Here is a 12682-nt window from a genome sequence, read left to right on the forward strand (position 1 = left end):
TGGGCGTTATGACTTAATGGACGTTAGTACTGAATGCACAGTACCCGTGGGAATAATGAGGTAGGTGACCACCAATGTTTTTTATCTCACATCTCAAATATAGAACTATTTTTTGTTATTGGTTGTATGTCATATTTTATAAACATAACCTACAATATTATTTACTGACCCTTATCTGCCTTTACTGAATAAATAACGCATTAAAAGCCCCAAATGAAACCACTACCTTCAATGATAATTTCAAAAAGTCAAGTTGTTGTGGGAAGAATATTGGCATAAAGTATATGAATGGGTAAAACTCCTTTTCATTACGAATGAAATCTTTACAATGGCAGAATACTTCTTCCATGCTATCTACTATTGTCCCATGAATCTCATAGCAGGGAATCTCCAAAACGGACAACACAAAACATATAGAACACAATGTGGCTGATTAATGGAAGGAGTCACAGCACTGACCTCGGCAATGGCCAATTGCATACCTGCCACCAATGGAGAGCTATAGTTTCTATAGACTCCAAGAAGATGGAAACAACGGAGGGAGGGTCTTACTGTATTAGACTATAAAAGCGTTTGGGAGAGATTTGTAAAACGATAAACATTGCTTTTGAGAAGAGACACTGGCAGAGGTTGTCTGTCAGCCCCACAAGAGCAAGGTTGGCATGGATGGAATTGACGAGTGACGGAACATTTGTGGTGGTGTTTGTTATGGGGTCACCCCGAGACATGAGATCAAGACATCAGGGAAAATGAAACTGGGCTGTGCTCTGCTCTGACATCCTGACGTTCAAAGGACAGGACTCTCAACTGTGAGCTAGCCACTGAGCAAACCAGCATTGTCACTTAGGGCAGAAATACAAATCTTGAGATTTGCACCGAAATGGAAAGTTTTCTTTACTTACTGGAAGACCAAGGGGTCCTCTGTCACCCTTTTGACCTGGTTCACCCTTCACTCCTTTAACACCATTTAACCCTGGTTCACCCTAAATGCAAAAGCAAATGCCAATTTTGGTTGCTATCATGGGTGTTTAAACTGTGAGAGAAGAGACCCAGTCTCCGAAACACCTGCAGATTCCAGTTTTAGGTGACAGCAGAGTGAGGCCAAGCTGGTGATGCACGAGTTAATCACCTAAGCTAGAGTTTAATAAACCACAGACGACAGATAATATTACAGAAAGAAACGTGTTGAGTATCACCAGAAGATGAAGAGCTGACGGCACGGATTTTGGAGTTCCACCTCGAGGAACTTAGTGTTGCATTGTTTTGACTTAGCAAATCAGAGACAATCAGAGTGGAGGATGCTGATGGGATCTGCTGGAAAACCCCATTCTGCTGGGATTAAAAACTGGAATCTGCGGGGCAGTGTTATAGACAGACGTTTTAAGCCTTTAAGCATTTTTGCTCAGGAGAATGAACTGAACATGGAGTCGTTGACATCTGAAGTGATGCCATGCTGGAAGTCCCCATTCCCTGACACTGCCAAGTCAGGTCCCTGCATGGATTAATCAATAGAGTTAAACACAAGCTGTCAGTCCCAGAAGAGAATATGAAGATCAGAGAACTTGAATATAGTTTCCCTAACTGTCTGCGCCATGTTAGCATGAAGGAAATAAGGTTTAACATGGGATGACATTACAAGAGCCAGCGAAGAGGTAAATCCTCTTGACTCAGTTTAGGAAAAAGCCGGGGATATATAGTATGCTGATGGCCTGTCAGCAATCACATGTTAGAGACGGGAAGTTCGGGCATGGCACTTTTCATTTGTCTGGAAAACATGGAAAGACTTGTGAAAGGAAGGTGACCTCACTGTTATGAGGGTCATGCTCACATTGGCTGAAGGGATTTTTAAGCTGCGAAGTATTATCCAATCTGCCTGCCTGATGGTGAAAACCAGCATGCTGCTCATTACACCCAGAGTCTAGAGTCTCCTAACAGCTGCCTAGACAAGGATGCTCACCAGAAAACTCTGGGAAAACTGAAGTGGATGCACCCATGAGGCCCCCACACTGTCACAGCATAGTAGACTTGAAGACATGAGTCTGTAGTGTAGTCACAGTTGACCAAGTCTAATCCTGAGGCCACCGTGTCACCGTCAACAATGCACTGGAGGCCACGGCTCAGTGGTCACTGTTCTAAACTTGAGATTCGTGGCTTTGCACGTGGGCACATTTCTAGTGTGTGGTTTTAAGATGGCAAGTAGGCAGCGCAGACTCACGTGAATTTTGTGACGTCACAGCTGACATACCCCATCCTATTCTAGATTATGACCCATAGGAAGTAAAACACTGGGATGCTGGGTAGCCAAAGCAGGCAGGTACAGCAGTCATGTGTGATAAGCAAGACCTTCAGTTGACAGAAAACATAGAACTACTGCCACCAAAAAACAAAACAAAACAAAACAAACAAACAAACAAACAAAAAAACCAGAGAGCTCCTGGCTTAGCCCGGAAATTTCATCAAGAGGCTTGTAATGGGAAGATTTTAATACACCACGTATTTTAAAAACTTACGTAGTGACAAGAGCCAAAGCAAAATGAGGAATGGTTTATTTCCAGGTGATAGCATTTAAACTCATTCTGAGTCATGTTGCAGTGTGAGCGTTAAACATCTGGATGCTTAAAGGCTTAAAGACTATCAACATTACTTGACAAATAAATAAGACAGGACAGACATGCTTCCGTCATGCTTGCCCGTGACCACCAAGGAAATAGAAATCAAGTAATCAAGGGATTTGCTGGTACCTTTGGTCCAGGAAGTCCGTGGGGTCCCTAAAAATGGAAAGCAAAGCTTTAATTAAAAACTGACTCACCGCTTCCTTGTGGAAATGAGAATTATATCAAGTATAAAACGAGATGTAAGACAAGAATCTTCTTGTTTGTGCTATAGCCAGAGGCAGGTCAGTGGAATGTTATTTATTACCTACCAAATGTTCCTTCCAGCTCTTGGATTGCTCTGTAATAGGAAATTCATTAAGAGCAATTCTGCCTGTTAAATGCCTATGAGAGGGGAAAGTTGCTGGGGTTTCCATGGAAGAAAAATTAGGCAAAAAGAGAAGCCCTGTTTTGTCATTACATTACAGGTACATCTCAGATTTCCATTTTATAACCTGGTGGAATGCTTGAGATGATTCATGAATTTTTATGCAATAGAGGTAGAACATAAAAGCCAAGAAAATTCAGGAAAAAAATTTCTACAGTGTGATTAGCAAGGAAGAAGAGATCTTTGTTTTTAAGTCTTCATCACCAAGGTGTTGAAGAACCTACAGGCAACAGGAAGATGGCAGCCGAGCCTGGGAATCTGCAAAGTTAGTCATCTAGCTTAAGATCAAAGAGGGTGAAGTGATATGATCTGGATTGCATTTATTGTTACAGAAATGAATCCTTTATGGCTCTTCTAATATTGTTTATCAAAGAAAAGATGTCATAATGGATGCATGAATCAGGATAAAAAGAAAGTTGTTTGGCAGAAAATACAAATATAGAAACTAATTATCAATTTAAATTAACTGAAGGTTATTGTGGATTGCTTTGAACTTTGAAAGAGATTCTCATAAGCTATTTGGGGAGATGCATATTTAAATATCCACCAGTGAAATAAAACAGAAGGAAAAATAGCTGACCATGTTCCCTGAGATACTCGTTACATCTGTCTACATTCGAGTAATGTTCCCCTTTTTGATAAGTTGCGGATAAACGCTTCCAGGAAATGGGTTCTTATTATTGAGGATTTGTATCTCAAGATAATAATGGTCTAAAATTCCTTTGAGCTAATTAACCTTATCATTTGAACAGGATGTAGCTTTTTAAATTTTAGCCTCTAACTTAAAGTGAAACAAATATAAAAAGGCAAAAATCTGCCACTTGATTCATTCTTAATGTTCTCTTTGGTGTTAAGAGAAGAGGGTAAAGGGAAGTTGTTTACCAAAGAAAGGAGGAGTTAGTGAGACCTGGGTGAGCAGGCTACACTGTGGCTGGGATCCGACCCACGATGCTCCCTCTAGAGTGCAGTTGGAGCAGAGAGTGGCCACACTTGCTTTCATCTCCGTTATTGATGTCTTCCGGTTTATGAGGACGCCCGAGAGACGGGTGTAACGTTATAGCCTGCCTTGTTCGTAGCCGTGTCAAAAGCACTAGAAGCACTTTGCTGCCCACTTTCTAGCCTAAGCACACCTGTTGGTTCTCCAGCACTTAGAGAGTCACACTTGCTTCATAGCTGCCTTTCCCACTGGCAGCTCTACGGGGTCAGGAATGCTGCTTCCCCTGCCCACTGGGAGACAACTGCGGCAAACACGGCCTGGCTCCGTGAATTACCAGAAGAGTCATTAACACGGAAGGAGAAAGCTCCACACTCTACGTCATCTGTGGAAGCCAGCTTCCGTCTTTATGGCAGTTTTTTACACATGTTCTAACTGGAGCTTTCAGGGAAGGTTCTCAAGCGCCAAAGCTGCTTGGAAACCCTCTTCACCAGCTCAGTTAGTGCCTTTACTTGCTATTAACAGCCTACAGCAGTGGCTGGATAAGACGATTTGCCATGTTCGTGCAGCAATGGAGGAAAGCTTGCCAGACCCATCTCTCCTCGGCGCGTCATCTTTCTAACACAGGTGTTTAGGGGAATGAAAGCGCCATAAAGAGGTCAAAGCACCTCACTTCTGTGCATTCCCCAGAGAGCAGTGCCAAACAAAAGCCGGTGGTGTTCATCTTTTCTCCAGTAGCACACGCGCAGAGAAATGACCACATTCCAGGGAGAAGAAAACTTACCATGGGGCCAGGTGGGCCATGGGGACCTGGCGGGCCTGGTGGGCCTATGATCTGTGTGTCCAAAGAAGAAACACGGGTGTGGTTACTTCACATCGATAAGGCAGTACAGCATCGATAAGGCCTGTTCTAGGGCTCTGCTAATGCCATCAATAGTCACAGAGGAGAAAGGACCCTGCGAGGGGAGCTGGGCCTGATTCTCTGGCTTTAGAAACTCCTCCATAAGAATCAAATAACTTCAAATACTACAGTTGTTCTACAAAAACCCAGAGTAAATCAAAACAATATTAAAAGAAAAGGAAGCAACTGATTATTGAGAAATGCTATAATTCTGAGACCGCGATTAAGCCCTCGGTTATTTCACGAAGCACAAATGGGACTCTAGAGAAAAAGAGAATGCAAGTTCTTATTTCATGAGGCTTTCCCTATAAGCATTATGGGAAACCCACTGATTTTTTTTTTTCTCCAGAGAGCTTTGAAAAACTGCTTCTAACTCAAACTTCTGAGATACACCGTCCCTTACTGTACAAGACCAACATGTATCACGTATAGTTTGATGCACCAAGTGAATGACTATTTCTGTTACCGATTAGGCATCTGGCACAGGGGGATCTAGGCAGATGATACTCCCATGTGAAGGGTCAACCCCATGGACTTACAGAAGGACCCTGAGGCCCCGGCAACCCAGAGTCTCCTTTCTCTCCTTTTACTCCATTGGCACCCTACAAAGAACCAGGAAGCAGATTTAGCAGGAAAGTTATTTCCAAGGTCTAACAGACAACTGGACTTTGGCTGCCTTGAATTTTTATATTCTGCAGATCATATATAAGAAGTTTTACAAAAAAAGCATGGGATAAAACTGGACTCTCTGAACATGACGAACAATGAGGGCTGATGAGACGCCAAGGACAATGGCACGCGGTTTTGATCCAACGCAATGTGCTGGCTTGGTGGGAGCCTAGCCAGTTTGGATGTTCACCTTCCTAGATATGGACGGAGGGGGGAGGACCTAGGACTTACCACAGGGCAGGGAACCCTGACTGCTCTTTGGACTGGAGAGGGAGGGAGAGAAAAGTGGGGGGAAGGGGAGAGGGGTGGGAGGAGGGGGAGAAGAATGGGAGGAGGGGGAGGGAAATGGGAGGCTGGGAGGAGGTGGAAATTTGTTTTTTTTCTTTCTTTTCTTTATTCTCCTTTTATCAATAAAAAAAATACATAAAAAAAAAGAAGTTTTATCTCCACGCACTTTAGTCCAAAGCGGTAAACATACTAAAATCCCTAGGATTATGAGTGCTATATAAAGCAAAATACAAAGTAAATAGAAACCAGGCTGATTCTGATTTCACAGTATTAAATATACAGGATTATAAATGTTATTTTTTTTTTACAGTGTGCTCTCTTTAAATAGCAAAGGTGAGACTTTGGTTCCACTGATATTTATCTATAGTTTCTTCTTTAAAAACAGGTTGAACAAGGAAAAAAATTTAGATTGTCACCGATGGCTTTAGAACTCTACAAATATATGTTATTGATACAAAATTATCAGCCAAAGAAGGTAACTGAGTTTGTTAGTTGGGCATTCCCAAGCCTAATTTTTCTGCACAAAGAAGTAGACACTGCCTTTAATGTGCTGTACAAACTATTGCTATGGAAGATGTAAAACTGATTTGGAATATGTAATTGGTGTTTAATGTATTATAGTAGTATCTCTCCAGGAATTTCTGTTTGTAGATAAAGTTGTCTTTTTAAAAATAAGCCAGGACTTCAATAGTAAATAAGGTAAATATTTTAAAATAATGTTTACAACTCTCTGGAGTTTTGATGTGAAAAAAAAATAAAAAAAAATAAAAACAGGTTGAAGATGTAGGCCTGGGGGCACAGGCCTGAGATCTTGGTACTAGAGAGACTGAGACAGAAAGATCAAATATTCAAGGTCGGCCTGTGTTTCAGAGTGTGTTCAAGGCAGCCTATGCAACTTTTTAACATAGAAAGTAAAAAGAAAAGGATTTGAGATATAGCTCAGTGGTAGAGAGTCTTGGTTGGCAAGTAAGGGGCCCTAGATTCAATCATCAGTATTGGGCATAGGGTTGGAGAGGGTAGAGGGTAGGGAAACCTCTCTACTTTTTTTTCCTTATATTTTCTATATTTCCCTAAAGTTTCAGAGACACAGTAAGTCGGGGGAATAAGCACTACCCCAAAGTATAGACACACAGACTAATCCATTCTTTAATGGTTCTAAAGTTTTGAGATTTTGTGCTTTTTATATTTCTTTACTGTTGTTTACTTTATGATAATTACTTGGCTATACATATTAAACTCAAATGGCCAATTCTATTTGCTTTATTACCTTCTAAAGAAAATGATTCAGGAAAGAAACCACTTACTTTTTAATTAATGTGGTTATACTTTAAAATTTTAGTGTCCCACTTGGAAAAACTAAGCAACGATACTTTGTTATTTCAAAAATGAAACCAGTTTGGAAACCTCTGGCTGGGAGTGCAGTTGAATATACAATTCTTTCCTAGTCACTTATTTTAGCCAGAGCACACAGAGTGTGAACATACCGGCAATCCAGGAAGTCCAATTCCTCCTTTTTCACCTGGCATCCCTGGGTCCCCCACATCTCCCTTGGCTCCTTTGAGACCCTGCAAGTGATAGAGTTGGCAGGTGAGAAGCATAGTGACAACCTTGATAGGCAGATCCCAGGGGCCAATGGGATTCCAGATAAATCTGCCAAGCAGCGGGTGCAAGCTGAGAGGCCTGTACCTTTTGTTTTCCGGTATTCTTCTTATAGCCCCCTACACGGGATCAATAATATTTCCCCATGCAACAGGATGACATTCTAGAGACTGCTTAAATACAAAAACCATGAAGTCGGTATTTGGCACGATTTCTCCTGGTTTCATAAGTTTGCTCGACAACTAATTGTATCCTACTAGCCCAGAAGACAATGTCATGACTGTAATTCTTAGCAGTACAGAAGACATGTGAACCAGGACTTAGTGTTGTTATAAGAACAAAGATCCAAGTAAAGGTTTCCAGTTCCACACAGCCCTTCCCACCTCTTTACTGTATGCATAAGTTCTCGCTGCCATCAGTTTCCAGCACCAGTGTGCAATCAATGCTTTAACACACTCAGCTTGTGTGCAGTTCTCATGACAACTCTACATGTGAGCCAAATGCAGTTACTATTCTTTTAGAATGAAGAGACAGATGTGTGGGTTTTGAATGCTAACAAATGTGAGTTATGAAACCCTAACACTGAAATTAATTAATATTTTTCAGCATTTTCATCCTGGCAACCTTGTGGCAATCTGACCAGATGGTCATGGTTACCATGGTAGGGGATTCACAAGCTGCACAGGCCTGTTCATCTTAGGAACAAGAACACATATTAATTTGTTAACCAGCTTTATACTGAGTTCAGAATCACGTACTGGGGGAGTGGGGCAATACCAGCAAAGGTAAATAGACCCTGCTGGTGAATCAGCAAGATCATTTGGCTTTAGGGATCTTGTGACAGGGAAAAGCAACAAGGCCAATCCAAGAGGCTTAGTGGGAGAACAGGATCTTACAAGGACAATAGAGAAAAAAAATCCAACTATTGTATATATTGTATATTTAGGTACATTCAGTATGTCATTATACATGTCTAATTTGTTATCTTTAATTACTAACGATGGGGAAAGGTTATTGTTCATGTGACCTCTGATTGCCATGGCAAACTGACTAAATTACCCTTTCTGTAATATTTGTTTAATGTGACATTATATGACTCTGTTATTAAAAATAACTGTTCTCCTAAAGTTCAGTATTTTTTTCATCTCATACTTTCTCCTGAAGAGTATATGGTTGACTTTGTAGATCAAGAATTCTTTTGATTCCTTATCCATTAATTCTAGGTATTTCTTGAATATATTCAACTGCATTTTTTTCCATTCTGTGTGTGGGCCTGAATATGACAATGGGCATCACATATGTGTTGGGGCCTGTGGAGGCCAGAGGGGGGCACCTGACATCCTGGAACTAGAGTGACAGGTGGTTGCGAGCTGCCTGGTGTGGATGTGGGGAACTGAACCCAGGTCCTCTGCAAGAGCAATGAATGCTTTCAACCAACAAGCCATCTTTCCATCCCTTGAGCCATTTTTTTTTTGAGAAAACAATGGAAGTCCATATAACCTCAAAGATTTTGAAACTAATCCTTGTGGTTTGATTCCTGATGCTGTCTGCATTCTCTTAGCAAAACCCTGAAAAGGCAGGGATGCCAAGCCGCAGCCGACATACCAAGTCCAGCCTAGGGACTGATTTTATTTATGTTGAATTAAAAAAAAAGTAAGACATGTTTAAAGAGAAGGACTCATGAAAGAGATAATATGCACCCACAAAGCCTAAAGTATTTATATCGCATTTTACAGAAACATTAGCAGCCTCTGTGTTGATGCTCTGAAAGATATTGCTATAGTGGACAAAGCTACAGTGCTTCACTTTTGTCTGATTTTTCATAAGTTCTAGAAAATCAGGGGAAATCACTAAACAGAAAAAGGAGGCATTATCAAATGACTGTAGATAAGCCATGCTATTATTTATGAAAACTATGGCCATTGATTTTGATACTGAATTGCTTATATTCACTGAAAAAAAAACAGTCAAACCTGAAGCTGTTCTTAACTAATGTAGTGATTTCAGAGTCTAGTTACTAGACTCTTTTGAGGCAGACTGACAGGTCAGTAGTATCAAGAAGAAAGCAAGAGTAACACATAGCTTTACATTGCTACCAACAAAATTTTTATCTAATTTAAAACTAGTTATATTTTTGGCTTTCAAGTGGAACAAATAATGGAAAAAAGAGAGGGCAAGCATCAGCTATGAAAAGACATGACTTTTGGCTTTAAACCTATAGTAAAAGTAGTGATCAATAATGGTGCTTTATATAACCATATATTTATTGGAAAATTACCTGTTCTCCATCAACTCCGGGAATTCCTGGAGATCCTTGCTCACCCTGACAAAATAAAACGCGAGAACTTGCCTGCATTTATCATTGCTACAGAAGTCACGCTAGTTGGTAAAAGTACAGTTTGACTTTTAGCAAATGCATTTTAAGCCAAGAACATGCTGGTATACTACATAGATCTATATTAAGTGAAGGGATGATCTTTGAGAACTGTGTGTAATAATACTCCCGGTAGCAAGTAGCGACTGTCTTCACCTTTCTTCCAGTGTCCCATTGGTTATATACAATTCAATGGCTGCCCACATTCTACAGCAACACTTCTATTACTGTGTTATTATTTTTTCCCATAAGGGAGGAATCAGTATGGATTCTCTAATTTTCACTAACCATCAAAACGTAGCAGTCAAACCAAGAAAGACTAAAAGGCAAAGCCTGGTAAATTTATGGCAATATTTTAACTGGCATAATGTGAAATGTTCATAATGGCTGTGAGTGTGCCCGGGCCAGAAAAGCCCCACTGGAGGACCTAATAAATCAGATATCTTAATCTCCATGAAGTGACCCTCAGACCCTTTCCACTTCCTATACTCTGCTAGAAATGAAATAAATGAACTTTTAATAGTATGATTTATTAGCATGTTTGACAAACTCAGAATACGGAGATTTATTTTTTTAAATGGAAGATGTTTAATTTAAAGGAAATCTAAACAACATGCGAGAGATTATTTAAACAATACATGTTTAGTCATTTTTTTTTCCAGATTTGAAGGATAACAGAGCAAAAACCCTTTGAAAGGGAAGGCATTTTTTTATACCATTTAACTCTCCATGTGGATGGTATTACAAGCCCCAATTTACCCTGTGGTAAGTGTGAAGACGGTTCTTGGTGTGAGCAAGTCCCTCATAGAGGGGTTTTCCCAGGTGCTGCCCTGAGGCTGTGTTTTCTAGGAAGGGTTTTTTTTTTTTTTTTTTTTTTTTTTTTTTGGTAATAGTGTAAAACCACAAAGTTCCATCCGCTAGAGTTCCCTTTCCTGGGGAAAAAAAACTTTGTAAGAGCTGTAGACCACAGCATGAAACCTGAGCTTTACCAGTGTTTGAGGAAGGCAGGATCTTGTGGTTTCAAAGCAATGAAATAAAAAAAAGGCCTTTCCTTTTATTTTTGGGTTTCCGGTTCTTTATGGCAGTAGCAAAGTTTATTTTGCCACAAACAAGTCTACTGAGGTTGGATGCACCCGGCTGAGTCCCGGCTTCATTCTGAGTCTGGATATCTGTCAACACTCTAGTCCAATCGCTATAGCTTTGCTGAACTGTTACCCTTACACATGTGGACCAGGGAGGCTAAAAGAACAACCAGATTCATAGGTCTTCCATCACTCAAGTGTGGTTTTTAAGAGCTTTTTTCGTGTGTGAAAAATGAAAACACCTTTTATTTGACACTGGAAGGAGAAATTCCAGGTGACTTAGACTACTGCCAGTCTGAGAATGGGGTGAGTCCGGAACTGGGGATAAATCCTACGCTTGCCTCAGGGCATGCTGTGCTGGTTCATAGTGACACACACCCACCTCAGTTATCCCAACATCCTCAAGAAGGGGTCATGGGAAGTATAAAGGCCTGTCATGTCACACGATATTAATGCTAAGACACGGGGATGGGCGGGCTGAAGATGACAGAATGGTGGGCAAGATGGGGAAGGGGCAGGTAGCGGGCAGGAACTGGATGCCTCTCTATTACCACATGTACCGATTTCCAGATGGTTACCATCTCCCTGTCTTTCTTCAGTTTCAACTCAAACCCTTCTTGGACTTCCAGACTTAGAGAGCGTTCCTATGCATATCCACCCCGCGGACTCTTTTTTACAAAAAGATTTATTTCTATGTGTATTTTTGCCTGCAGGTATGTCTTTGTGCCGTGTGTACCCCTGGTGTTCTCAGAGGTCAGGAGAGAGTATCAGACACCCTGAGACTAAAGTAATAGATGGTTGTGAGCCACCATACAGGTGCTGGGAATGGAATCTGGGTTCTCTGGATAGAGCAGTCGATGCTCTTAACCACTGAGCCATCATACCCTAGCCCTCATCCCACACACTCTTAAGCAGAGCGCTTAACTCTATTAGCGACCATGCCTTTAGGAGCCTGTCTCACACGCTGGGTTCTATGTTCTTACTGGTATCTTACAGGTTCACATTGCAGGTTCAAAACCACATCAGGGAGTGAAGGTTCAGAATTACCTCCTGGGCAACTGAATTAACAAGTGATCATAAACGGGGAGATGGAAGGTTTAGTGAGACAGCGTTTTTAGCTGGGTAGCCCTTTTCATTTCTTTAAATCAAAACATGGCTGCCTTTGCTAGGCCTTGGAGCTGCGGAGATATCTTAGAAGCCTTGTGGGAAATGAAATATGTATTTAGCTTTGGGGAAAATTCTGCTTCTTGAGAATGTATTTAGCTTTGGGGAAAATTCTGCTTCTTGAGATTTATTTATAAGAGGAGATGAAGCAAGAAATTTCATTGGGTTTGATGCTACACGAAGGACCAGAGAGTCGCCAGGGTTCCTTCTATGTCTAGCCCAGATCAATAGACTGTTAAGGAGAGGGATCCATACGAGGCTCATCAAAGAGAAGCACATTGAATGACTTATTTGGCCTATTTGGTGTGTGCTTTCAGGGACAAGACTATGTAGAAAACTAGTTAAAAAAGTTCCATATCATACATTAATGTTATACGTGGAAGATGATTCTGTTACACAAAAATATTTTGGTAATTAGGATCTATGCCCCGAATACATCTCACAAGGACAAGAACCTCAGAAATAGTTTACTTTATGGTCTTTCAATAGAGAAATTTCTCTAACACTGAACATTTATTTTTAAGCATCCAGAAAAAGCACAAAAGCTGATGTGTGTGTGTGTGTGTGTGTGTGTGTGTGTGTGTGTGTGTATGACAGGCCCAGCAAATAAACCAACCTAAGAAGCATAAATA

General features: G+C 40.9%; 1 protein-coding gene across 1 annotated transcript in view; it reads right to left on the reverse strand.

The window, feature by feature from the left end:
• Positions 1 to 12682, reverse strand: part of Col25a1 (collagen type XXV alpha 1 chain) — a 392115-nt gene that overhangs the window by 27505 nt on the left and 351928 nt on the right. The window contains exons 25-30 of the mRNA XM_075981333.1: positions 9709 to 9753; positions 7316 to 7396; positions 5414 to 5476; positions 4758 to 4808; positions 2742 to 2768; positions 903 to 983 (exon numbers count right to left, since the gene is read on the reverse strand). Of these exons, the coding sequence (XP_075837448.1) occupies positions 903 to 983; positions 2742 to 2768; positions 4758 to 4808; positions 5414 to 5476; positions 7316 to 7396; positions 9709 to 9753 (348 nt within the window). The remainder of the gene's footprint in view (positions 1 to 902; positions 984 to 2741; positions 2769 to 4757; positions 4809 to 5413; positions 5477 to 7315; positions 7397 to 9708; positions 9754 to 12682) is intronic.

The sequence above is a fragment of the Microtus pennsylvanicus genome, chromosome 7 (genome assembly GCF_037038515.1).
Source record: "Microtus pennsylvanicus isolate mMicPen1 chromosome 7, mMicPen1.hap1, whole genome shotgun sequence".
NCBI lineage: Eukaryota > Metazoa > Chordata > Mammalia > Rodentia > Cricetidae > Microtus > Microtus pennsylvanicus.